This window comes from Neoarius graeffei, chromosome 12, assembly GCF_027579695.1.
Source record: "Neoarius graeffei isolate fNeoGra1 chromosome 12, fNeoGra1.pri, whole genome shotgun sequence".
NCBI classification, from domain to species: domain Eukaryota; kingdom Metazoa; phylum Chordata; class Actinopteri; order Siluriformes; family Ariidae; genus Neoarius; species Neoarius graeffei.
This window is the reverse complement of record NC_083580.1, coordinates 3,441,466-3,466,763: the sequence shown is the minus strand read 5'-3', so window position 1 is coordinate 3,466,763 and position 25,298 is coordinate 3,441,466. Positions and strand designations below refer to the sequence as shown.

The window sequence follows — 25,298 nt, the reverse complement described above, 5'->3', positions numbered from 1 at the left end:
GTCATGGGCTTTGTGCTGAGATAAGGATAGAAATTAAGACGTTTCAGTCGCAACAAAACAGACAGCAGGAGTTTGCTATCAAACCGGACCTGATTGTCAGGGAGTTATGAGAGATAAAAGTATGGACTTTTTATGGACTTCTGTCTGGTGTAGGTACCTGGTGATGGAGCTGATGGATGCTAACCTGTGCCAGGTGATTCAGATGGAGCTGGACCATGAGAGGATGTCCTACCTGCTCTACCAGATGCTCTGCGGCATCAAACACTTACACTCAGCCGGCATCATCCACAGGGTGAGAGAACCAAACCTAGCAGGCCGTTTGACCAGAATGAAAAGTTCAAAACGAGTCTCAGATGCTCCACCTACAGCCCACTTAGCGGCTGAAGCAGATTATACACTTAGGAACAAATGTGAAGTATTCATGAAGCCTCATGTCGCATTCCAGTCCATGTCAAATCATCACGCTGCCGTCGTTTTGCATCTCAGCTCTATATCATAAACTGTAGAAATCTACTGAAATTACAAACCTAAACAAACATTCTATACGATTCACACTTCCATTAAAATCATAGTCTAGTTGCGTAAAAAAACACAGCAGGGGTTCCCAAACCTTTTTAAACAAATGATCCCAAATGTTAGCTAACACATCCTTCCTCTGAGACACGTCAAATCAGACAGCCTGTTGATTTATTCGAACTGCATCACAGCGTGATGTAACACACTCGGAGGAAGGTGCTTTCTGGGTTTTTTTTTCAATGCAATACACCTTTATTAATTCTCCCAAATGGGTTTTTCAGAATTAATTTACATGAAGCTTAATATTAAAATATAAATAAATCTGCCCTCTTCCGCATACATGATCTCACAGACGTGTACGATTTCTTAGTGTTGCTCTGATTGGCTGGAACCAGTGTTATAGTCAAGTCACTAAACCTTGAGTCCGAGTCCAGGCTCAAGTCCCCAGTGTTCAATTCCGAGTCAAGTCCAAGTCATTAAAGAAAATTTTGAGTTGAGTCCAAGTCAAGTCCACTACTGATCCGAGTCGAGTCCGAGTCAAGTCCACTACTGATCCGAGTCGAGTCTGAGTCGAATCCACTACTGATCCGAGTCGAGTCAGAGTTGAATCCACTACTGATCCGAGTCAAGCCCGAGTTGAATCCACTACTGATCCGAGTCCAGCCTGAGTTGAATCCACTACTGATCCGAGTCGAGTCAGAGTCGAATCCACTACTGATCCGAGTCGAGCCCGAGTTGAATCCACTACTGATCCGAGTCCAGCCTGAGTTGAATCCACTACTGATCCGAGTCGAGCCCGAGTTGAATCCACTACTGATCCGAGTCCAGCCTGAGTTGAATCCACTACTGATCCGAGTCCAGCCTGAGTTGAATCCACTACTGATCCGAGTCGAGCCCGAGTTGAATCCACTACTGATCCGAGTCCAGCCCGAGTTGAATCCACTACTGATCCGAGTCCAGCCTGAGTTGAATCCACTACTGATCCGAGTCGAGCCCGAGTTGAATCCACTACTGATCCGAGTCGAGCCCGAGTTGAATCCACTACTGATCCGAGTCGAGCCCGAGTTGAATCCACTACTGATCCGAGTCGAGCCCGAGTTGAATCCACTCCTGATCCGAGTCGAGCCCGAGTTGAATCCACTACTGATCCGAGTCGAGCCCGAGTTTAATCCACTACTGATCCGAGTCCAGTCTGAGTTGAATCCACTACTGATCCGAGTCGAGCCCGAGTTGAATCCACTACTGATCCGAATCGAGCCCGAGTTGAATCCACTACTGATCCGAGTCGAGCCCGAGTTGAATCCACTACTGATCCGAGTCCAGCCTGAGTTGAATCCACTACTGATCCGAGTCGAGCCCGAGTTGAATCCACTACTGGTCCGAGTCGAGCCCGAGTTAAATCCACTACTGATCCGAGTCGAGTCAGAGTTGAATCCACTACTGATCCGAGTCGAGCCCGAGTTGAATCAACTACTGATCCGAGTCGAGTCAGAGTTGAATCCACTACTGATCCGAGTCCAGTCTGAGTTGAATCCACTACTGATCCGAGTCGAGCCCAAGTTGAATCCACTACTGATCCGAGTCCAGTCTGAGTTGAATCCACTACTGATCCGAGTCGAGCCCGAGTTGAATCCACTACTGATCCGAGTCGAGCCCGAGTTGAATCCACTACTGATCCGAGTCGAGCCCGAGTTGAATCCACTACTGATCCGAGTCGAGCCCGAGTTGAATCCACTACTGATCCGAGTCGAGCCCGAGTTGAATCCACTACTGATCCGAGTCCAGCCCGAGTTGAATCCACTACTGATCCGAGTCCAGCCCGAGTTGAATCCACTACTGATCCGAGTCGAGTCTGACACAAGCTCCGCCCACTGTCAACAGGGCAAATAACGTGAGAGAGGGTTAACTAGTTAATCGGTTAGCAAGCCCCGCCATCAGTAGAGCAATGAACATAGCGTGTCACTTCCTTCTCTGGGTGGAGTCTTACCAAATGATGATTGAAGTTCGAGGTTGTCCCCGTCATTTCCTCGATAGTTCTTCTACATACGGAACACATAGCAGTGCATTTTTTCCCATTGCACGAGAAGTCTGTATTAGCAAAGCGGACAATCCTAGCGGCGTCTCTCCAGGCATTTTAGCACCACTAACGTTAGTTTGTTCCTGAACATGATGTATGAACAGGTGAATGTGCATTTTCTTGCACAAAATTAGTATAAAAATTAATAAATACCTTACACCAAATTATTATGACACGTTACAAAAAATCAACAAAAAATCAGAGTCCCCATATCCAATTTACGAGTCTGAGTACAGTTAATGCACGAATCCGAGTCCAAGTCCGAGTCATCAGTGCTCAAGTCCAAGTCAAGTCACGAGTCCTTAAAATTAGGCCACGAGTCGGACTTGAGTACTACAAACCTGGCTGGAGCCCTGGCTTCCAAGACTAGGTTTGTCATCAATGTCTATGACTGTCCACTCTTTAAAAAAAAAATGTTTCTCTTTAGAGTTATAGCTTTTGTCAAGGATTCTACACAGAACCTTTCTATCTGGCTTTACGCTGTATCATTTTTTTTTTGCAGATAGAAATTGCCTTTTAGTAAAAATTATTTGGTCATGAGTTGAAAACAGTGGTCTCAGAACACATGGACAACATGGTGCCATTGTGACCAATGACAGCTGACGACAAAGTTCTGGCAGTCGTAGACATTTTGTATTAAAATCTTTACAAATATTGCTAATCCTATTTTTAAAATCACTACACAAATAAAATTGGATTGGATTTGAATTGAATTGAAGAACCACTCGAGAGCAGTAGATGGAGTGTAGACCTAGCACTAGTGCTAGCAAGACTTCTGGTATCTCACTGTCTAACTTTAGCTAGCTTCCTTTCACTACATTGTAGGATTTGAAACCTAGCAATATCGTGGTGAAGTCAGACTGCACGCTGAAGATTCTGGACTTTGGGTTGGCGAGGACTGCCGGGACCAGCTTCATGATGACCCCGTATGTGGTGACGCGGTACTACAGAGCCCCAGAGGTCATTCTGGGCATGGGGTATAAAGAGAATGGTAGGACACAGTAGTGCTAGCTCTTTATTTGTAAAATTTGAGTGTGTGTGTGTTTAGCTCCATATGCGGTTGGTGTATAGATTTCCTGTCAAACCCAGACCGCCGGAGGTCTCACTGCTCTACTGTCTTTAATTAGCGGAATAGTCGTTAGCCCCCGACTTTTCCCAACCTCATTAACCATTTCACTGAATTGATTTAAAATCAGTGCTGCTTCAGAAATCTCACTCTAACTCTGTGTTTTAGTGGTGACATGCTAATGCTAGTGCTAATCCTAACCCATGGTTAACATGCTAACGCTAACTCTTCATTTCTCCCTCTTTTCTGCCTTCTTCCTGCTTCTGTCCCTGCAGTGGATATTTGGTCAGTTGGTTGCATTATGGGTGAAATGGTGCGCCACAAAATCCTCTTCCCCGGCCGAGACTGTATCCTTACAAACAACAACAACAAAAAAAATATAATATTGCTGTTATAAGATATACTGTGATACTGAAAACTGACATCATTTAATGGTTAGCCGTATGCTAAACTGGTATAGCTAGTTTAGATGAAACTGTGACTGGATTTCCAGTGTTGCTCATGGAGATTTCAAAGAAAATAAAAATTTAACTCATTTTTTAAATTAGTTTTCTTCCAATTTAGACAGATGTAGAAAAGTTTATCAAAGCTACCAAGGTGCTTTTAAATTAAGTCTGCTTATAAATTTTATTATATGGAAATCAAATAAATATTATCAAACTGTATGGCTCATATTTTTGGGTCTAAACAATCTGAAGTTTCCTTTTTTTTTTTTTTAAATCTGTAAGCACTTGAAAGTCGTTTTGATTATAAAGTTCATTAGCCGTATCCTCGGCTGGCTAGCTTATTTGATCTTGCTGGCAAGTTACCAAGCTAATGTGAACAATTAGCAAGGACCCTAATAAGGTTTCTTTGAGTTAATTTTTGAAACCTTGAGCCTGTTTACTTTGTCCTGATTGGTTAAAAGCAATGTATACTCATTTGCATAAATGTAAGCTCAGCTATACTTTATCTACTGCTAGTGTGGAAGTGTTCATATACTGTGACGTTGGCGATACCTTTAAAATAGCTAATGTATCCTTGTGTCCATCGTATTGTAGTTGAACACGTTCATTCTGTATTCATGAGCGAAATGAGTTGTGCACTTGGCGACCTAGAGAACAAAAATTAGGCTCTTGGTCACAGAAAAAAAAAATCTTTATCTCACTATTGTTTTTGCTGGAGTGGAGATAAATCAGGTGATTATTGGTTCAACATTAGCGAATACCAGTTGCAACTTACTTAAGTGCAAAACCAAACTTCGTTGCTTCGACAGAGTGAATTAGGTTTTTTTTTTCTACTTTCTTATTAAAGTGAACAAGCATCTTTATATGCTGATCAGCTATAACATTAAAACCACTGACAGGTGACATGAATAACATTGATTATTCACGCTGGAAGCTGGAAAAATGGGCAAGTGTAAGGATCTGAGCGACTTTGACAAGGGCCACATTGTGATGGCTAGACGACTGGGTACCTACCAAAAGTGGTCCAAGGATCCGAAGGACGACCGGTGAACCAACAACAGGGTCAAAGGGTATCCAAGGTGGTGACTGCTAATCCATATGGTCCAACCCCACAGAAGAGCTACTGTAGAACAAACTGCTGAAAAAGTTAATGCTGGTTAAAACAGAAAGGTGTCAACATTAATGTTTTCAGCAGTTTGTGCTACAGGAGCTCTTCTCTTCTTCTGGATTGGACATGATGGACTAGCCTTCATGCCCCATGCAAATCAACAAGCCTTCGACACCCATGACCCTGTCACCAGTTCACCGGTTGTCCTTCAGATCCTTGGAGTACTTTTGGTAGGTACTAACCACTGCATACCAGGAACACCTCACAAGATGTGCCATTTTGGAGATGCTCAGACCCAGTCATCTCACCATCACAATTTGGCACTTACCAAAAAAGTCGCTCAGATCCTTAAGCTCGCCTATTTTTCCTGCTTCCAACACATCAACTTCAAGAACTGACTGTTCTCTTGCTGTCTAACATATCCCATCCCTTGACAGGTGCCATTGTGATGAGATAATTAAATAATATTGGCTGGTGTTGAGTGATATATCAGATATATTCCATTCAGCTAGCATAATATTGAATGAGTTGAAGACAAGTAGCTGAATGGGATATATCTGATATATCACAAAAAAAGCCAGCCAATATTATTATTATTTCACATACACACTCTCTTCATATCAGTATTCTTGAAGGCCAATGCTAGCTTACCCGTGACTCAATGCTGTTAGCGTGGCAGTCCAGTTACCTTCCAGCTGATGTAGTGTTAGTGAAGGCCAACACTAGTGCAGTCAAGCCGAATATTATTATTATTATTATTATTATTATTATTATTATTATTATTATTATTATTATTATTAATTTATTTATTTTATTTTATTTTTTTCCTTTGTAATTTACTTAGTTACTTTTAAAATGAACATTGACAGCTAAACACAATGGAGCAACCTGGCAACCAAAATTCTCTCAAAATCTTCTGTTTTTAACGAACCAAACCTGGCGGCCATGTTTGTTTACAAATTGTCACTGTCGCTCACTAGCGTGAAAGTTTTACATCTCTGCCATGTGACATTTTGTTGTCTTGACATTGTGCAATATTGTAACAATATTGCACGCTCATTCTCCACTGGGAAGAGTGGCGTAATACATGGAGGATAAGCGATATGCTAACAATATTGCATGCTATCAATAAACTCAGTAGAAGGGAATAGAACACATGTTTTTATTCCATGGAAAAAACGTCCTGTATGTATAATAATCAACGTTATTCACGTCACCTGTCAGTGAGTTTAATGTTATAGCTGATCAGTGTCCATGCATATAGCACCTCTGTCTCTGCTTCACCACTATCATCCATAGCTAACTAATGAACTCGACTCATTTAGTGTTAAATTAACTCCAGACCCTCTTTAGTGCACTGAGAGTTCATTTGAAGCTGTAGATTTAGCATATAATCGGTCTAATCCTGTCTTTCTCTGCAGTACTGCTTTTGGCTGTTGTTCTCATCTTTCATCAGCTCCCAAAGACAAAACAATTTTTGTCGAATCATATTTCTCTAACACACTACCATTATTCTTTGGTAATACAAATCCAAACCTGACTGAAAGGAGTAGAAATGGGAACACAACACACAGAAGAGTGTACAAAACCAATATCGAATGATATTCGTTCATTAAAAGACGACTAAAAACGTGCCAGTTTAGGAGTGTACATGACGTTACAGTAAAGTGCAGTCAGCATCATTTATTTATTTATTTATTTATTTATTTTGTGAATACACCACACGTCATGCCAGCCAGCCAGCCCCCCCGAAAAAGACCTCATAACACACCCTACCCACATTTCACTGACAATATGATTGACACCACTTTGTCACAATTCGTTGGATTTTGGTGGTCCACATCGTGTTTTTAGTTTTTGTTTGTTTCCTGTTTACAACCTGCTGTTCAATGGACCGGAGCTTTTCTGCTGAGTAGCTATTGTTCCTGAATATGAAGAAAATTTTTACCGATATCTCAAATTCTCCAAGGTTATAATATACTGACTGCTCCTTTAACGATCTTAAAAGGTGCATTTTTACGAATTGCACTTTTAAAACAATCCTCTTAATAGTGGATGAAATCCAGACCAGTCACTCGCTGATTATTTCTGCACTTTAATTTTTTTTTTTTAATTTTCACAGCAGTTTGCGTGTGTAGTGCAGCCTGCTGCTGGGTGGAATGTGTTAATTACGGTCCTGTGTGATTAGGTAATTGTAGAGGCAATACGACGTAATGCAGGATTAATTGCGTGTGTGTGTGTGGCGTCTCAAACATACGCATGCAGACACACTCCTGAAAGTCTCATCATCCCAATGCTTTTCTGAAAGAATATATATGATTTATAGCATCCACATATTCCAGGTCACACCTCTGCGTGTGTGTGTGTGTGTGTGTGTGTGTGTGTGTGTGTGTGTGTGTGTGTACACAAATTTGGCTGAATTTTGTCTGATGATGGTTAGTTTCTGAGTTTATCTGCCTCAAAACTGTAGACAAAAAAAGGACACTCTCACATCTGATGACTGTACTGCCCACAAATCGTATGAGACATGATTGACGTTTCACTTTCTGGTGTGAACTCGACTTCAGTGCTATTTATCCCAGCAGGCAGAGGCAGTGTGTGATTAGCAGTAGTGTGTTTGAGAGTCACTTTCAGTCAGAAGGCGCCATTTCCGATCAGGCCGCCATTTGTGAGCCTGTCTGATGTGCATGCTAGTCAGTCATGTATCTCTGTGCGCGCGTGTGTGTGTGTGTGTGTTGTAGTGGACATGTGGTCCGTAGGCTGTATCTTTGGAGAGCTGATAAGAGGGAGTGTGCTGTTCCCCGGCACTGATCGTATCCTTCACATACACTCACACACCAATAGCTAGTTCTTTAGCTTAATGTTTATCAACCTTCGTGACAGACCTCTGACTGAAACTTGCTAGATTTAGTGGAATCTTTCATGATTTTGCGATTATTCTGATTCAGATACTATCACAGCATACCATTATTCTATTTTTCAGTGCTATAAAACATAACTAGCTGTGTACATTTAACTAACTAACTTCTATGACTGTACCTCATTAAAGCGAGACGGCCTTTCGATTTCATAAAATCGGTGAAATTTAGTTCCGTCTGAAATGTGGTGATTGTGATATCTGTTTATTTCTGTAATATCTCAAAATATCAGGCCATTCTGTGGCTGGGAAGTTATTTAATTTGAGGGGATTAAAGCAAATAATGTGCATGAAATCGCTCGCTTCACGCAGTCAAGCAGACAGAGGAAGTCCGTATGCGCATGCGCAGGTTTCCCTTTGAGCGTGCACTGACCGTTCCATCATTCTGTCGCTAAACGAACAGCCGATCACACCGAGGTGCTCGCTGAGTGCCCATATTTATTAGTTTGATCCTGTGTTTCCTTTCCTTCGTATAGAACATAACGTCTTTTCTTCTCACTTTCTTTCCGTTACTGTAGTCGGTCTTTCACGTTTCATTCGCACACTCACGTCCTCCATTTTTCTCTCCTGTTTCAAATTTGTATCCCACAATGCCTTGTGTGAACGGGGAAAGCCCACCACGTAATGCATGACATAGTATCTTGAATTGGGTCATGGTGAAGCAGGAAAAAATAGTGGAGAATTTAGGGCCACGTGGAGATAAATTCATTAATTGTTCTATTAGAAAAAAAATAATAAAATTGGAAGTCTGTGATTTGAATTCAGTAGCTTTCGGTCACTAAACAAAAATAATTGGGTGTTGGGAAAATTCTTTTTATGACCTACACTTGGAAAATCTGAAAGGCAGTACAGCTTTAATACCTTATATTATGGATACCAATGCTAGCTATTTAGCAATTAATGCTATCTACTCTTGCTTCCTAACCAACACATAAAACAGAACCTTATTGCAACACTAGTGAGAAAATTTAACAATAAGCTATCTAGCTTTATCAAACAGTTAGCAAATTTTTACTTATTAAAAAATAACAGCAGCTAAATATCAAACTATTAGTGCTAGCAGCTCTAATAACAAACCTTTATCTTATTACTGTGTTTCAGTAACACCAGCCATATATCTCGCAGTTTATGTTTAGCTAACCTGTAACACTGGCTAGATCATTTAATAGTAACCTTCACCAACATCCTCTAACCAATCCGAATCAAGAATTTAACTGGTATATTGTATAAGTGGTGGTGGTGGTGGTGGTGGGGGTAAGACTTTTTAGGATATTTTGTGGTTTTAGAAACTAGCATAGCTCGCATTTTCAAGTCAAGCAGCATCCAAGAGACAGCTTGGTGTCTCAAAGCCCTTTATAAATAAAGATAGGAATATATCAATGATCATGTGACCATGCATGACACAAACATCAGGATTCACAGAAATAAAACATACCAAGGACTCAGTTCTGTGAGAAATTAATCACAGATATGAGGTTATGTCATTTTCTGTCAATTTGGCAGCAAAACTCGATTAACAGCTAATAATTATAGTCAGAAAACCATCAGGCGGAAGATGTGATGATGTCTTTCAGCTCGCATGAAATTTGTGTGATGTCTTCACCAGACTGTGATGGATGCAGGGGGGAGGGAGAGAGAGAGAGAGCATTCCGGCAGGATGAGGTAATGTGTTCTCGGATGCCTGTGTCATCTGTGGGATCATGGGAAACCAAGATAAAAAACACAGTCATGTGACTCCCCAAGGGGAACCGAGATCCCTGCAGCAACGCTCTTCTTCTTAGCAATGTATATTCTGGCCTTCTGTTGCTAGGCATCCACACACACACACACACATACCTCTTTGTGTTTCTGTTAAGCAGACATGTTTGTCACACCTCACCAAAAATCCGCCATTTAACAGCAGCGATGTCAAGTGGAGGATTTTTCCCTTAATCTCTCTTTCTCTCTCTCAGTCTGTTTTTTTTAACTTCTCCCTCTCTTGCTCTGTACCGTATCTGCCCCTCCTTCACTCTCTATCTCGTTCTCTTTCTCTCTCTCTCCCAAATTGAAAGTCCTGAAGGATTCTGAATAACTGTCAGAGCAGAAACTCGACAAAAGGTCTGTCTTAAAGAGCCAAGGAAATTAGCAATGCAGATGAAGCTCAGGATAAATCTTACAGAATGCTTGATTTGGCCCAGTTTTTGCCTGCATGGCATCTACCATGGCTATGGCATCAGTACTGGGCCATTCATCTACCCGTTTATATGCAAATTTTGAATCTGTGCCCAAGAAACCCAGACCCGGTGAACACACGGTCATGGAAAAATGTTTACAGGGTGTCTGGAATTCAGTCAGAGTGAAAGTCTTTATTCACATTCTGAGGCTGTATAAAGGTGTTGTGACTCGAGTAACAGAAAAAAAAGCATAAGCCTTGCGTTTACAGGGAGCAGTGGTGTGTAATATGTTGTTGGGCAATGCTAGAAGTTTTTGAAGTCAAATCCCAAAGACAGTCGCTTAAACATAACCCATAAAACTGTAAAATCTTGGCTTGTTTTCTAGTTATTCATCTCAAAGCCCTTTTGCGGATCAAGGTGCTTATGTACTTTGGTGAACCCTCGGACTAGAATCACCAGGAGCTGACGTAGATCTGAAGGGAGCGGTCATGTAAAGAATGATCCTAATGACCTCCATTAAACGGTACCAAAAAACTAAACCCTGCCCAGATTAGTGTTACCCAACCCACCCATGGAGCCAGACCAGGGGGTAGTGTCCATAGACAGGGGCCTGGTGTCCATGCCATCCAGGTAACTCATTCATGCTCAACCCAAAATGGCCACATGTAGCCATTTTGTGGGCTCATCACCTACAAGGGGGTCAGATGCAATGCCAGTTAAGATGCAGGCACATGTTGGACAGTCTTCGATAGTCTAGATCCTTGCAATGGAAACACAGTTGTAAGAAGGCTGTTGGTGTCTGCGATGATGATAACCATAAATGTAGGGAAGCTGCCAAATAGAATAATATTGAATAATGCTAATGGAGGATTCTCCTGATTCATGTGAGAGGTATATGGGTGGCACGGTGGTGTAGTGGTTAGCACGGTCGCCTCACAGCAAGAAGGTTCCAGGTTTGAACCCAGCGGCCAGCAAGGTTCTGTGTGGAGTTTGCACGTTCTCCCCATGTCTGCGTGGGTTTCCTCCGGGTGCTCCGGTTTTCCCCACAATCTAAAGACATGCAGTTAGGTTAACGTGGGGCGGCCTTGGGCTGAGGTGCCTTTGAGCGAGGTACTGAACCCCTGACTGCTCCCCGGGCGCTCTGGTGTGGCTGCCCACTGCTCTGAGTGTGTGTGCGTGTGTTCACTGCTTCAGATGGGTTAAATGCAGAGGATGAATTTCACTGTGCTTGAAGTGTGCATGTGACGAATAAAGGTTTCTTCTTCTTCTTCCAAATATGGGAGCCAGAAGGGTTGCTTAAAAGCAGTTGCAGAAGCATGAGTTTGGTGATTCCCATGAGATGGCCCCAAAGATTTAACACCTCAGGAGGGGGAGATGAATCCATGCACAAGCTATGCTGAGCAAGTGCAAGGGAGTGTTGATGTCTACTGGGGATATTGTTAAGTGATGGTAGGAGCACCGTCAGGAACTCCACTACCAAGTGGACATGCTGTCTCCTTCAGGAGGCAGTGCCAGAAATCTCTGGTGTTTTGGAGTCCATCTCTGTGGCTAAGGTTACAATGGCAATTAAAAAACTTAATAGTGGAAAGGCTGGATGTTGGACAAGGTTGGGGTTGTGTACTCGACATACCTCTTCAGTGTCACATGGAGATCTGGTGCAGTGTCATTGGACTTGCAGACATGGATGATGGTCCCAATTAAAAAAAGAAATAATTGGTGTATTCCAATGATACTGAACTTGTATTTCTTGGCCTCCCATGAAGAGTCAATTTATAACCTAGGATTTAGATAATTTAACCTCGGATTGAAGAGGAACAACTAGCCTTCGACCCAGGGCATTGAGCGTTGGACTATAGTTACTGTAATTGTGCACAACTTTATAAAGGGTCATGCGAGTATGCTAATCCAGTCTACATACTTTCCATTTGTTTGAACATGATACTTTTTGGCATCAAGTCAAAAGAGGCCAGATTATTTGGCATGAAGCTTTCTATTTGCCAGGCAAGGCAATCTACGTCCGCATCACCTCCTTTGGGTAATGAGCTATGGTCAGTCACTGAAAGAATAAAGTCACAAGTAGAAATGAGGTTCCTCTGCAGGGTTGCTAGGCACTCTGATAGGGTGAGGAGGTTGACGATCTAAGAGAGCCTTGAAGTAGAGCTGCTGCTTCTCTGAATTGAGAGGAACCAGCTGAGGATGCCCCTTAGTCGGTTCCCAGGAGAGGTGTATAAGACATGCCCTACTGGACAGAGACTCTGGGGCAGACCCAGGGCCTGCTGGACAGATTATCTCACAGTTGGCTTGGGATTACCTCAGGAGGCCCTGGAATCTGTGACTGGGGGGTAGAGCAGTCTGGGTTGACCTGTTGGCACTGCAAACCTCACAAGTGGAAGGTGTATCAGCTCATTATTCTCAAGAATACTGAAGAAAAGAAATTCACCTCAGTGAAGGCTACAAGTCTCCATGATTAGTCCTTCTTGTAAAGCATTGATGTTTGAGGCTTTTTTACCCCCCTTTGCCTTTTTTCCCCTAACTGTGGTCCTGCTCAGACATTGATCAGTGGAATAAGGTTATTGAGCAGCTCGGCACGCCATCGCCCGAGTTCATGAAGAAGCTCCAGCCTACAGTGAGGAACTACGTGGAGAACCGACCTAAATATGCCGGCCTAACTTTCCCTAAGCTGTTCCCGGACTGCCTGTTCCCTGCAGACTCGGAGCACAACAAACTCAAAGGTACATCTGTGTGATCATGAGGCTGGTATTGCTTTTCTCTGTTCGGTTCGCTTTGTTGACTGTCTGTGGGTGTAAAACACTCATTTCTATGAACACTTGTGTAATGAAGAACCTCAAACATTAATTACATTTCTAACACAATAGAATACCGTCAAACACCCACTCGTTAAATAGTTCTGTCTGTGTGAGGGATTTTTTCCCTGTTGGAGCACCTTTGAGAATCTCTCATGTTTATATTTATAAAGCATCTTATCAGGTATTGAGGGATATTAAATTAAAATTTGGCGCATTAACCGGATTGTAATGTGATGATTTGTTATGGGAAGCTATACTACTTAACACTGAGAATCCTGTAGCCATTCCATCAGAAATTAGCATGATCATCATACTGCCACTTCATGGTGGATATTTTATAAGTAAAAACTACATTATTTCAAATTCTTAACATCCACAATACACCGTTATATTACATAGACACAAGTGTTTTACTGGGAAATACGCCACTCTTATTTTTCATCTGAGCTCCATCCGGGACGTGGAGAACCAAAACTGTGATGTAAATCTCTATCTGTCACTCGTGAGGAAATCGATGAGTGAGTTGTTTCGATAAATTTGGGTACTTTTTGTTTGTGACTGTGTCGATATACTAAAACAGAAAATCACATGTTGGATTGAAGATATGAAGTTTATCTTCCTGTGTTGAAAAACTTGCATTTTTCGTACAAAATCCATCACAGATCTGAGTGACGTATTTAAATAATATTGTCTGGCTTTGTTTCATAGTATATCAGATATATTCCATTCAGTTAGCATGATACTGAACAAGTCGAAGATGAGTAGCTGAATGAAATATAGCTGATATACCATGAAACAAAGCCAACCAATATGATTATTATTATACATACACGCTCTCTTCATATCAGTATACTTGAAGGCCAACGTGAGCTTACCTGTGACTTGATGTTGTTAGCGCGGTAGTACAGTTACCTTCCAGCCAGTGTAGCATTCAGCAGTAGTGTTAATGAAGGCCAATGCTAGTGCAATCAAGCCAGTGCTACTGAGAGCAAGCAGCACAGACTAATGACCAAGAAACTAAGATTTCTGTTTCCACGCACACTCGCTACAGTATTTTTCACTCACACTTCACTTCTCTTCAGTATTCATTTCCCTGTGTAATTTACTTAGTTACTTTTAAAATCAGCACTGACAGCTACACACAACGGAGCGACTTGGCAGCCAAAATTCTCTCAAAATCTTCCGTATTTAGCAAAGAAAACCTGGCGGCTATGTTTGTTTACAAATTGTCCCAGTCACTCGCTAGCGCAAAAGTTTTACATCTCCTCTTGTGATGTCATGTTGTCTTGACAACCGTGCAATATCGTAAACCATATTCAATGCTCATTCTCCATTGGGTAGAGTGACGTAATACACGTAGGATAAGCGATATGCTAACAATATTGCATGCTATCAAACCAGATGAATGAAACCTGCTAGAAGGGAATAGAACACGTTTTTATTCCATGGAAAAAGTGTCCTGGATGTGTAATAATTCCCGATATTTCACTTTGATGATGTCACTTCCAGTGTTTTCCCGCTGACTGGATGTACGTTGTCAAAATGGTGAACCGGTTCAAAATTAAAATTCTTGTGATTAACTTGCATCTTTTTTTTTTTTTGGTGGGTGGATGTGTCCATATAATATAAAGAACATTACACGGTAGGGATGCGTACCAGCACGCTGGACCGGTTCTGGACTTGTAAAAACGTTTTGGTTCAGGTCCAAAAAACCCGAAACCCCAGTGATTCGGTACTGGACTTGTAAAAAATCTAGCACTCACATATATCCTTTTCATTCTAGACCATCTTGAACCTTCCATAGATCGCGAAATTTGCGCTGGAAAAAGACGAAAACATTCTCATGCATCACTGTGTATGGCGGCCATTGCTGAATTTCCGAAGTCTCGCAAGTTGTCGCAACTGCTCGTGAGATTTGGATGACGTCAAGGGAAGCTAGCGATGTGATTGGCTAAACACCGCGTGGCTGCCAGTGGGCGCCATATTGGACATTTAGAGGTCTTGTGTTTTCTCGGCAGCAGACGGGGTCATGTTTGTTTGACCTCCCTGGTTCACACAATGCTGCGGTGTACTAGCAGCAGGGTATGGGACCATGTAACAAAACTCCCACAGAACCAGGCAAAGTGTAAACTTTGTGAGAGCGTTATCCACACTGCTGGAGGTACTTCTAACATTGCAAGACATTTGCCAAGTTGCTCGCGTTATGCTGTTATAACATTATTCAAATATGCCATGGGTTCAGGTCTGGACTTATTAGGTCCGGACCTGAACCTAAACTTCTGGATTCGAATCCGGACCTGAACCTGAACGTGGGTTTTGGTACGCATCCCTATTACACGGTGACATGAACATAAGAAGTTTATCTTCTCGTGTTGAAAACATTTTCACTCATTTGTTTTGTTCACTCCTGATATATATATATATATTCACCACTCAAATATTATATGGGATGAAAGATCAGACTTGTATCTACACAGTCCTGAAAAAAAAACCCCACAGATTTGATTCATATTATTAAGACAGAAAATCAGGTTTATTTTACCGTGACTTTGTGTTGGTGTTTTTGTGTTGATGCGTATAAGCACTTGATAATATTCCTGTGCCATGTTTTTTAAATTGTCAGAAAATATCAGACCAGATTTATAAAATTTATAAAAATAAAACGATTCATCAGATCAGTAGATTAGTCTCAAATGGACACACTGAGGACACTTCTCTAAATAGACAGTACAGTGAGATAGATGTGTGTGTGTGTGTGTGTGTGTGTGTGTGTGTGTGTGTGTGTGTGTGTGTGTGTGTGTGTGTTCGTTCTACCATCTCTCTCTGTGTCTCTGCAGCGAGTCAGGCCAGAGATCTGCTTTCTAAAATGCTGATCATCGATCCTGCTAAGCGGATATCAGTGGACGAAGCCCTCCAGCACCCCTACATCAATGTGTGGTACGATCCGTCTGAGGTGGAGGCGGTGAGTATCAGATCCACACAGAATTATTGATCGTAAACCTGGAGTCATGCGTAGCTCGGTTATTTGACCCAATGGCTTCAAGACAGAACAGAGTGGGATGATTTTACATAAACTCGCCAACTGATACACATACCAGCAGCACAAAAATCCCAAACTATCTAGCTGGATGTTAAGAAGGAAAACTCACTCATAATCATAAAAGTGTTACGTCATCCACAATCCAGACTCCCAGGCTACGTTCCGCTTTAATTGCAAATGGAAAGGTAGCTGAAGTTGCTTTGATTTTTTTTCTATAATCTAATACAAACCACAGTGAAAGTGAGATTTACTGAAACCAAGCTGAGAAAGTGGAGATGGAGAGCCGCTCTCTTTGAATCTACCAAAGCCAGAGATTTGTTGTTTCATTGTTCGTAACGTGTCTCTGTTGCACTGCCCGAGGAAGCAAATGGTCACCTTTTCGTGTGAACTCTGGCTTATTTATTATAACTGTACCATTTCTTTAACGGTAGACTGCCTTTCAGATTTTTCAAGTGTAGGTCATAAAAAGAATTTTCCCGACACTCAATTATTTTTGTTTAGTGACCGAAAGCTACTGAATTCGAATCACAGACTTCCAATTTTATTAGTTTAAAAAAAAAAGAACAATTAATGAATTTAACACCACATGGCCCTAAATTCTCTGCTATTTTTTCCTGCTTCACCATGACCCAATTCAAGATACTACGTCATGAATCACGTGGTGGGCTTTCCCCGTTCACGCAAGGCATTGTGGGATACAAATTTGAAACAGGAGAGAAAAATGGAGGACGTGAGTGTGTGAATGAAACGTGAAAGAGCGACTACAGTAACGGAAAGAAAGTGAGAAGAAAAGACGTTATGTTATATACGAAGGAAAGGAAACGCAGGACCAAACTAATAAATATGGGCGCTCAGCGAGCACCTCGGTGTGATCAGCTGTTCATTTAGTGACAGAATGACGGAACTGTCAGTGCACGCTCAAAGGGAAACCTGTAGATGGCAGTAATGCAACACTGTGGATGCCAGCTGCCGTAAAACCCAAAAGAAGAAGAAGAAGGTAAACCTGCGCATGCGCACACGGACTTCCTCTGTCTGCTTGACTGCGCCAAGCGAGCGATTTCATGCACATTATTTGCTTTAATCCCCTCAAATTAAATAACTTCCCAGCCACAGAATGGCCTGATATTTTGTGAGATATTACAGAAATAAACAGATATCACAATCACCACATTTCAGAGGGAACTAAATTTCACCGATTTTATGAAATCGAAAGGCCGTCTAACTTTAATGAACATACAGTCAATAGAAATTTAACAAAATTTAACTCATCTGTTTGACTCTTCTCTCCCCTTCTCCACTGTCACACTTTCACTGATGAAGGCCAAAGATCTTCAGATATCCATGGTAAATAAAACTTTTGGTCCAACAATACACTCTGCACCCACAAACCCTCTCACATCTCCAACAGATTGGGAAAGATATATAAAAGTACACTACATGTGAAACAAATCGAGTGGAGTTTTAAGGCAAAGAGAATTAAGTAAAAGAGCTAAAATCCTTACAGTAAGTGTTAAGCTAAAATTCTGCCCCTTTGGGAATTTAAGTGTCTCCCTCTTCACATCATCCTGGAAAGGCTGGTTGCCATGGTGAACATGGATGTAGAATATGTACGGTAGCAGCCATGGAAAAAAAGAACAGATGATTTTTCACTTGGTTCAGATCAAGCATAGTTTAACCGACAACACTTTTACCAGACTGACGTAAATAATTCAAGGTAATTTGCAGTTGGGTTTTTTTCCCTCCACTTTTTATCTTTCTAATAGAATATTATTGAGCACCTTTTACTCTTCATGCCATTGATTTAAGACTCCTACTCTGATTCTCCTACGCTCACTAACATTTCAAAACGCCAACGTTCATCCTCAAACTCCAGAATTTCTTCAACATTCATCATCAAAATGTGATGTGAACGTTTACTGTTAAATTGAGTATATTGAAATATTCTCCAACAAACACCAACATTCACCATAATTCATCATTAAACACCAACATTCTGCATCCAACAGTATTCACTACCAAGCAGCAACGTTCATCACACTTTAACAAAACACCATCATTCTTCATTATACACCACTAAACACCAACATTCTCCATCAAACTCAGAGATTTCCTCAACAAACTCCAACATGTCATCAAACTGTCGATACCTCAACACCAACGTTCTATAAAATCACCAGCTTTCTCCATCAAAATGAATATTCTTCACCATCAAACACCACCATTCAACATTGATTACAAACTTTAGTATTTTTTGCACCACCAACTTTCTCTGAGAAACACCAGTATGTGTTGTCTATTCAAAACAATGTTCTAAAAAAAAATCAAACATTCACCAACATTTAGCATCAAACACCAACATTTTCCATCAAACACCAACGTTCTCCATCCAGCATCACACACCAACATTTTCCATCAAACACCACCATTCTCCAGCACACACCACCATTCTCCATCCAGCATCACACACCACCATTCTCCAGCACACACCACCATTCTCCATCCAGCATCACACACCAACATTCTTCAGCACACACCACCATTCTCCATCCAGCATCACACACCAACATTCTTCAGCACACACCACCATTCTCCAGCACACACTACCATTCTCCATCCAGCATCAAACACCAACATTCTCCATCACACCCCAGTCACCATCCAACATCAAAGGCCAACATTCTTCACCAAAGACCAACATTCTCTATCACACCCCAGTCACCATGCAGCATCAAAGACCAACATTCTCCACCAAAGACCAACGTTCTCCATCACACCCCAGTCACCATGCAGCATCAAAGACCAACATTCTCCACCAAAGACCAACATTCTCCATCACACCCCAGTCACCATGCAGCATCAAAGGCCAACATTCTCCACCAAAGACCAACGTTCTCCATCACACCCCAGTCACCATGCAGCATCAAAGACCAACATTCTCCACCAAAGACCAACATTCTCCATCACACCCCAGTCACCATGCAGCATCAAAGGCCAACATTCTCCACCAAAGACCAACGTTCTCCATCACACCCCAGTCACCATCCAGCATCAAAGACCAACATTCTCCATCACACCCCAGTCACCATCCAGCATCAAAGACCAACATTCTCCATCACACACTAATATTCTCCACCAAAGACCAACATTCTCCATCACACCCCAGTCACCATCCAGCATCAAAGACCAACATTCTCCATCAAACTATGGTATTTTCTCATCACCAACTTTATATAAAACACCAGTTTGTATAGTCCATTGAAAAATATTCTCTAAATAAATAAATAAATAAATAAAGCCCACCATTTCCCTCCAACAAACCTTAACCATCAGACACCAACATTTTCCAACATTCACCATTGAACATTCACCACCATTCATCATCAAACTACTGTATGGTAGTTTCTCATGACCAACTTTAGAGTAACACTAGTATATATTATCCATTGAAAACAATATTCTCAAAAAAATCAAACAAACAAACAAACAAAACCCACCATTTCTCTCCAACAAACCTTAACCATCAAACACCAAGATTCAAAAATAACTAGAAAGAAATCTCAGGCGAACACTGCGACTCATGAGCACATCTCCAACGAACCTTCTCCATGAAACACCAAACACTAACATTCACCATCAGTCACCAGCAGTAAATACAAACAAATATCAACCAAACACCCCGATTCCCAAACAGTGCAGTGAACACAGTCTCAACTGGAGCATTGGATATGGATGCGAGGTGTTTCAGACCCACCTGCTGCTGGTAGCTTTTTCCTTCACTTTGTGCCAACTTTATCTCTGTGAAATTTGACTTGTGAATTCACAAGCCATAGTTTTGTGAGCCAATAGAAAACAAGTGGGCGGGGCTGTTGCTTCTGAGCTGGTTAAAAAATAAGGAGGACTATTTTACTGTTTGGGATTTGTGGTAAAATTCTGTATTGTTTATTCTCTCTGTGTGCTAACCTGTTTATTACAGACTCTGAAAATCAAAGACCCAGAAAAGGAATAAAGTGATATATATTTAAAGAAAAAACTATGATCATATAAAAAAACATCTCATCTCATCTCATTATCTGTAGCCGCTTTATCCTTCTACAGGGTCGCAAGCAAGCTGGAGCCTATCCCAGCTGACTACGGGCGAAAGGTGGGGTACACCCTGGACAAGTCGCCAGGTCATCACAGGGCCGACACATAGACACAGACAACCATTCACACTCACATTCACACCTACGCTCAATTTAGAGTCACCAGTTAACCTAACCTGCATGTCTTTGGACTGTGGGGGAAACCGGAGCACCCGGAGGAAACCCACGCGGACACGGGGAGAACATGCAAACTCCACACAGAAAGGCCCTCGCCGGCCACGGGGCTCGAACCCGGACCTTCTTGCTGTGAGGCGACAGCGCTAACCACTACACCACCGTGCCGCCCCACTTGAAGATCATAAATGAATAATTAGAAAGTTGCAGTAAATCATCACATGACATCATCACCACCGTTTAGAGTTACATCTTAGACTTTACGAGGAAAACTGTTTCGAATAAAATCCCTAGCAAAAATTACATCTCAACGTTATCTAACACAACACTGTACTAATATTAATCAGTTACCAGTATAGATTATCAAAAGTTTTTACCTCTCTAGTAGTAGCTAGCTACAGTATGTTTGCTAGCAAGAAAAATGACGCTAGATTTTGCTAGCATTATCATAACTGTTTTATTAAGTCAGGGTTTTTTGCTAACAGGTTAGTAATATATTTAAATAATATTGGCTGGCGTTGAGTGGTATATCAGATATATTCCATTCAGCTAGCATGATACTGAATGCATTGAAGACAAATGGAATATATCTGATAGACCACGATAAAAAGCCAACCAATATTATTATTATTATTATTATTATTATTATTATTATACATACACACTCTTCATATCAGCATTCTCAAAGGCCAACGCTAGCTTACCCGTGACTCAGTGCTGTTAGTGCGACAGTCCAGTTACCTTCCAGCCGGTGTAGTGTTAGCGCAGGCCAATGCTAGCACAGTCAAGCCGAATATTATTATTATTATTATGTTCCCTGTATAATTTACTGAGTTACTTTTAAACTCAAATCCGTTATGTTATGCTAAGTGGTGCACTGAAGCATAGAAGTGATGTCACATAAGAGACGTATTTGACATTTTATAAATTTTATGTCCTGTTATGTGATAAACCATACTGTGCAAAAAAATTCATCTCAAAACATAAATTAAAGCATTGTTGATGCTGCAGAAAATCAATGTTCCCATGTTATTTCTATTCCCAGGAATACGATTTAGATCTGAAGCTCAGTTTGCTAAAATAAAATGACCTTGGCGTCTTATCCGTCTCTTTTTCTCTCCCTTCAGCCTCCTCCTCAGATCTACGACAAGCAGCTGGATGAGAGAGAACACTCTATCGAAGAGTGGAAAGGTAAACCCATAATCCGCTTGAGAGTCAGCTCCACTCCTCTAATCCCTCACAGATCAGGTTAATCATGCTGGAATTTCACGTTGGAACGTCAGGGATTAAATCTCAGATGATTTTAATCACACAATAAATCGTTATAGAAGAGATCTGCATGTCAACACGATTGAGTCCAGCTGAAATAATAGGAGCGATACGCAGTAAATCTGTATTAGTGCATGAGGACGGGGATGGGCTCCCTGTTCCAGCTCATCCTCTTTTCATGAATCTGTTCTATGAAAATTAATAAAATCCATCCATCCATCATCTGTAGCTGCTTATCCTGTTAATTAATAAAATACTAATTGTATTGTTTTATAAAACACTAGAAACACTTGTCATGCTCAGGATGGATATACAACACCTGCTAATGTCACAGTTTTATTCCATATTTGCAAACAGACTTTTTTTTATTGCAGTATTGGAAGCTATTTTTGAATAAAATGAGGCTGAGGCTAAAAATATACAATAAACTCATCACACTTTTAGATAAACCTCAGACTGATGTATTTTTTACCAGTTTTGTGTGTGTGTGTGTGTGTGATTGAGAATGATCTTATGCAATTATTTGCAACAAAGATGTGATTATTAAATAGATTTTCCCATTTCTCTCTCTCTCTCTCTCTGTCTGTCTCTTTGTCTCTCTCTCTGTCTCTGTCTGTATCTTTCTCTCTCTGTCTGTCTGTCTCTCTCTGTTTATCTGTCTGTCTCTGTCTCTGTCTCCTCTCTCTGTTTGTCTGTCTGTCTGTCTGTCTTTCTCTCCCTCTCTCCCCATCTCTGTCTCTCTCTCTGTCTGTCTCTGTGTGTCTCTCTCTGTCACTCTATGTCTCTCTCTCTCTCTCTCTCTCTCTTTCCCTCTCTCTCCCTCCACCCCCCCCAGAGCTGATCTATAAAGAAGTGATGAACTTTGAGGAGCGAACGAAGAACGGCGTGGTGAAGGGACAGCCTTCTCCTTCAGGTACTCTCACTGCATAGCCTAAGCTCTCTGTAAGTGCTGCTTCTTGCGCTCCTCCTCCTCTTTATCATCCCTCCATCCTGTCCATCCCATCCCTCCCATCCCATCCCATCCCTCCCTCCCTCCATCCGTCTTCCTGTGACACAACGGCCACCGTGGTTTCCTGCGCTCAGATTAAACCGAATGAAGCATTTTTTGGTCTGAAGCTCTTCACGCGTACAGTGCAGTTTATTCTTACAATTTTTCCATCTGGAAATACATTTATTCTAACGACTATCCTGTAAACGAATACATTCACATCAGAGATGAATTTTCTTAATATGTCATCCATGAAAGGAATGCATTCAACCAATCGGGGCTTGGCGGAGTCTCATTCAGTTTGTGTCTCAAAGTCTCAAAACCCAAGGCAACAAAAACGATAAGGATTAGACTTTAAAGACAACGTCTGGAAAAGAATCAGAGAGGAAGCTTGATATGAGTCTCAGTAACTCCTGAACCAAGCAGTGAAACTCCCCACGTTCTCGTCTACTCCTCAGGATGGGATCTACCCCAAATTATCTTTTACCCCCTTTTTTTAAATAAAAGAATAAACACCAGCTCATCGTGATTGTTTTTTTTTTTTGAAAACTTGCATAATTGCATTGCGTGTAAGGTGAATATTAATGTTGCGCTAAATCCGTCAATGATTTTTTCACACATTTGCATTATTTATTCATGTCGTGCTGTACGTGTAAAGAACCTAAAGCTTGGGGGGGGGGTCTTTTTTTCAGCATGAAAGCAGGAAACCAGGCTGTGCTGTTCTGTCTGCCTGAAGCATGTCAGATGTTCGTTCTGTCGTGTCTCAACATACCAAGTGCACACAAAACCATCACTGTTTCATTGTGTGAAATAAAAGATCCAGATGCTGTTCGTAACGATTTAAAGGCTCATTGAATGCAGCTGCAGCAACAGTGAGATCCTACAGTCCCACTTTAAGTGTCTTCATGTTGAATTCTCCATTCTGATTGGTCAAGAAGGTGGTGATTCTTTTTTTTTCTACAACAGCGAGGTTAATAATAAACAGATTATTGAACATGGTGTTATGTTTTGTGTATGTTCCACAACATTGAGTAACTATAAATGGATAAAAAGTAGAACATTATTTTTTTTAAAGGTAAATTGTGTGGTGTAAGTGGAATAAAACACTTGAGGAGATCATGTACATGGAAAAGTGGGACCGATCTGACCAATGGCATTTGATCTTACAGTACATTTCTAGTAAAATATATTTCCGAAGCATTTAAGCTAGGCGTATCAGACGTTCGCTGGCTGTGCTGTGAAAATTGTCCATGCAGATACTCATCTGAGCTTCTAAACCTGTCATTGCTTAACTCTTGAATATTTTCTATCGTGAATACTATCATTAAAAAGCGTATAATCTCTGCTTTCCAAAGGAATGGATCTGGTTAAGATCTGTTCAGTACTTTGGGAATAACGGCAGGTTGAATTCGGTACAACAGAGTAAAAACTCTGCTCGCAGGATGTCGGGAAACTGCTGGTGCTTTTCTTTTCGAGTCACTGGAAAGCGGTCAGGCTCTCTCTCTCTCTCTCTCTCTCTCTCTCTCTCTCTTCTGATCGGTTTCCCACTGGATTACTTGTCAGTTAGCCTGGGAAATCCCATGCTGCTTTGCACAATCGTTCCGATCTGAAAAGACAGCATGGAAACTATGGTCTAAAGCAGGGGTCACCAAACTGTTTTCTCTGGGGGCCACATTGTCGTTCCTGACTGTGATGGGGGGCCGGGGTCGGGTCAGCTATATAACATAGAATTGGATGACCCAGACAAATATGACCACCAGCAGGCCTCATTGTGTAGCAGAGATTACTAGCCTGGCACAGCCATCCCCACTACTGTATCCCCACTACTATATCCCCACTACTGTATCCCCACTACTGTATCCCCACTACTGTATCCCCACTACGATATCCCCACTACTATATCCCCACTACTGTATCCCCACTACTGTATCCCCACTACTTTATCCCCACTACTGTATCCCCACTACTGTATCCCCACTACGATATCCCCACTACTATATCCCCACTACTGTATCCCCACTACTGTATCCCCGCTACTGTATCCCCACTACTGTATCCCCACTACTATATCCCCGCTACTATATCCCCACTACTATATCCCCACTACTACATCCCCACTACTGTATCCCCGCTACTATATCCCCGCTACTATATCCCCACTACTATATCCCCACTACTATATCCCCACTACTGTATCCCCACTACTGTATCCCCGCTACTCTATCCCCGCTACTGTATCCCCGCTACTATATCCACACTACTATATCCCCACTACTATATCCCCCATTACTATATCCCCACTACTATATCCCCACTACTATATCCCCACTACTATATCAACACTACTATATCCCCACTACTATATCCACACTACTATATCCCCGCTACTATATCCCCACTACTATATTCACACTACTATATCCACACTACTATATCCCCACTACTATATCCACGCTACTATATCCCCGCTACTATATCCCCACTACTATATCCCCACTACTATATCCCCACTACTATATCCCCACTACTATATCAACACTACTATATCCCCACTACTATATCCCCGCTACTATATCCCCACTACTATATCCACACTACTATATCAACACTTGATTCCTGGCACATATTTGTTTATCTTTACTAGTGGTTTGCAAA

At 41.6% G+C, this 25,298-nt stretch overlaps 1 protein-coding gene across 4 annotated transcripts in view; it reads left to right on the top strand.

The window, feature by feature from the left end:
* mapk10 (mitogen-activated protein kinase 10) overlaps positions 1 to 25,298 on the top strand; it is a 75,711-nt gene that overhangs the window by 20,140 nt on the left and 30,273 nt on the right. Inside the window, exons 5-12 of one of the 4 annotated variants that reach the window (XM_060935358.1) lie at positions 154 to 292; positions 3,419 to 3,584; positions 3,935 to 4,006; positions 12,833 to 13,015; positions 15,928 to 16,052; positions 17,451 to 17,474; positions 21,514 to 21,577; positions 22,491 to 22,568. In XM_060935358.1, the coding sequence (XP_060791341.1) occupies positions 154 to 292; positions 3,419 to 3,584; positions 3,935 to 4,006; positions 12,833 to 13,015; positions 15,928 to 16,052; positions 17,451 to 17,474; positions 21,514 to 21,577; positions 22,491 to 22,568 (851 nt within the window). Of the gene's footprint in view, positions 1 to 153; positions 293 to 3,418; positions 3,585 to 3,934; positions 4,007 to 7,954; positions 8,027 to 12,832; positions 13,016 to 15,927; positions 16,053 to 17,450; positions 17,475 to 21,513; positions 21,578 to 22,490; positions 22,569 to 25,298 lie in introns of all 4 variants that reach the window. The other 3 variants (XM_060935357.1, XM_060935356.1, XM_060935359.1) reach the window with 3 other exon arrangements.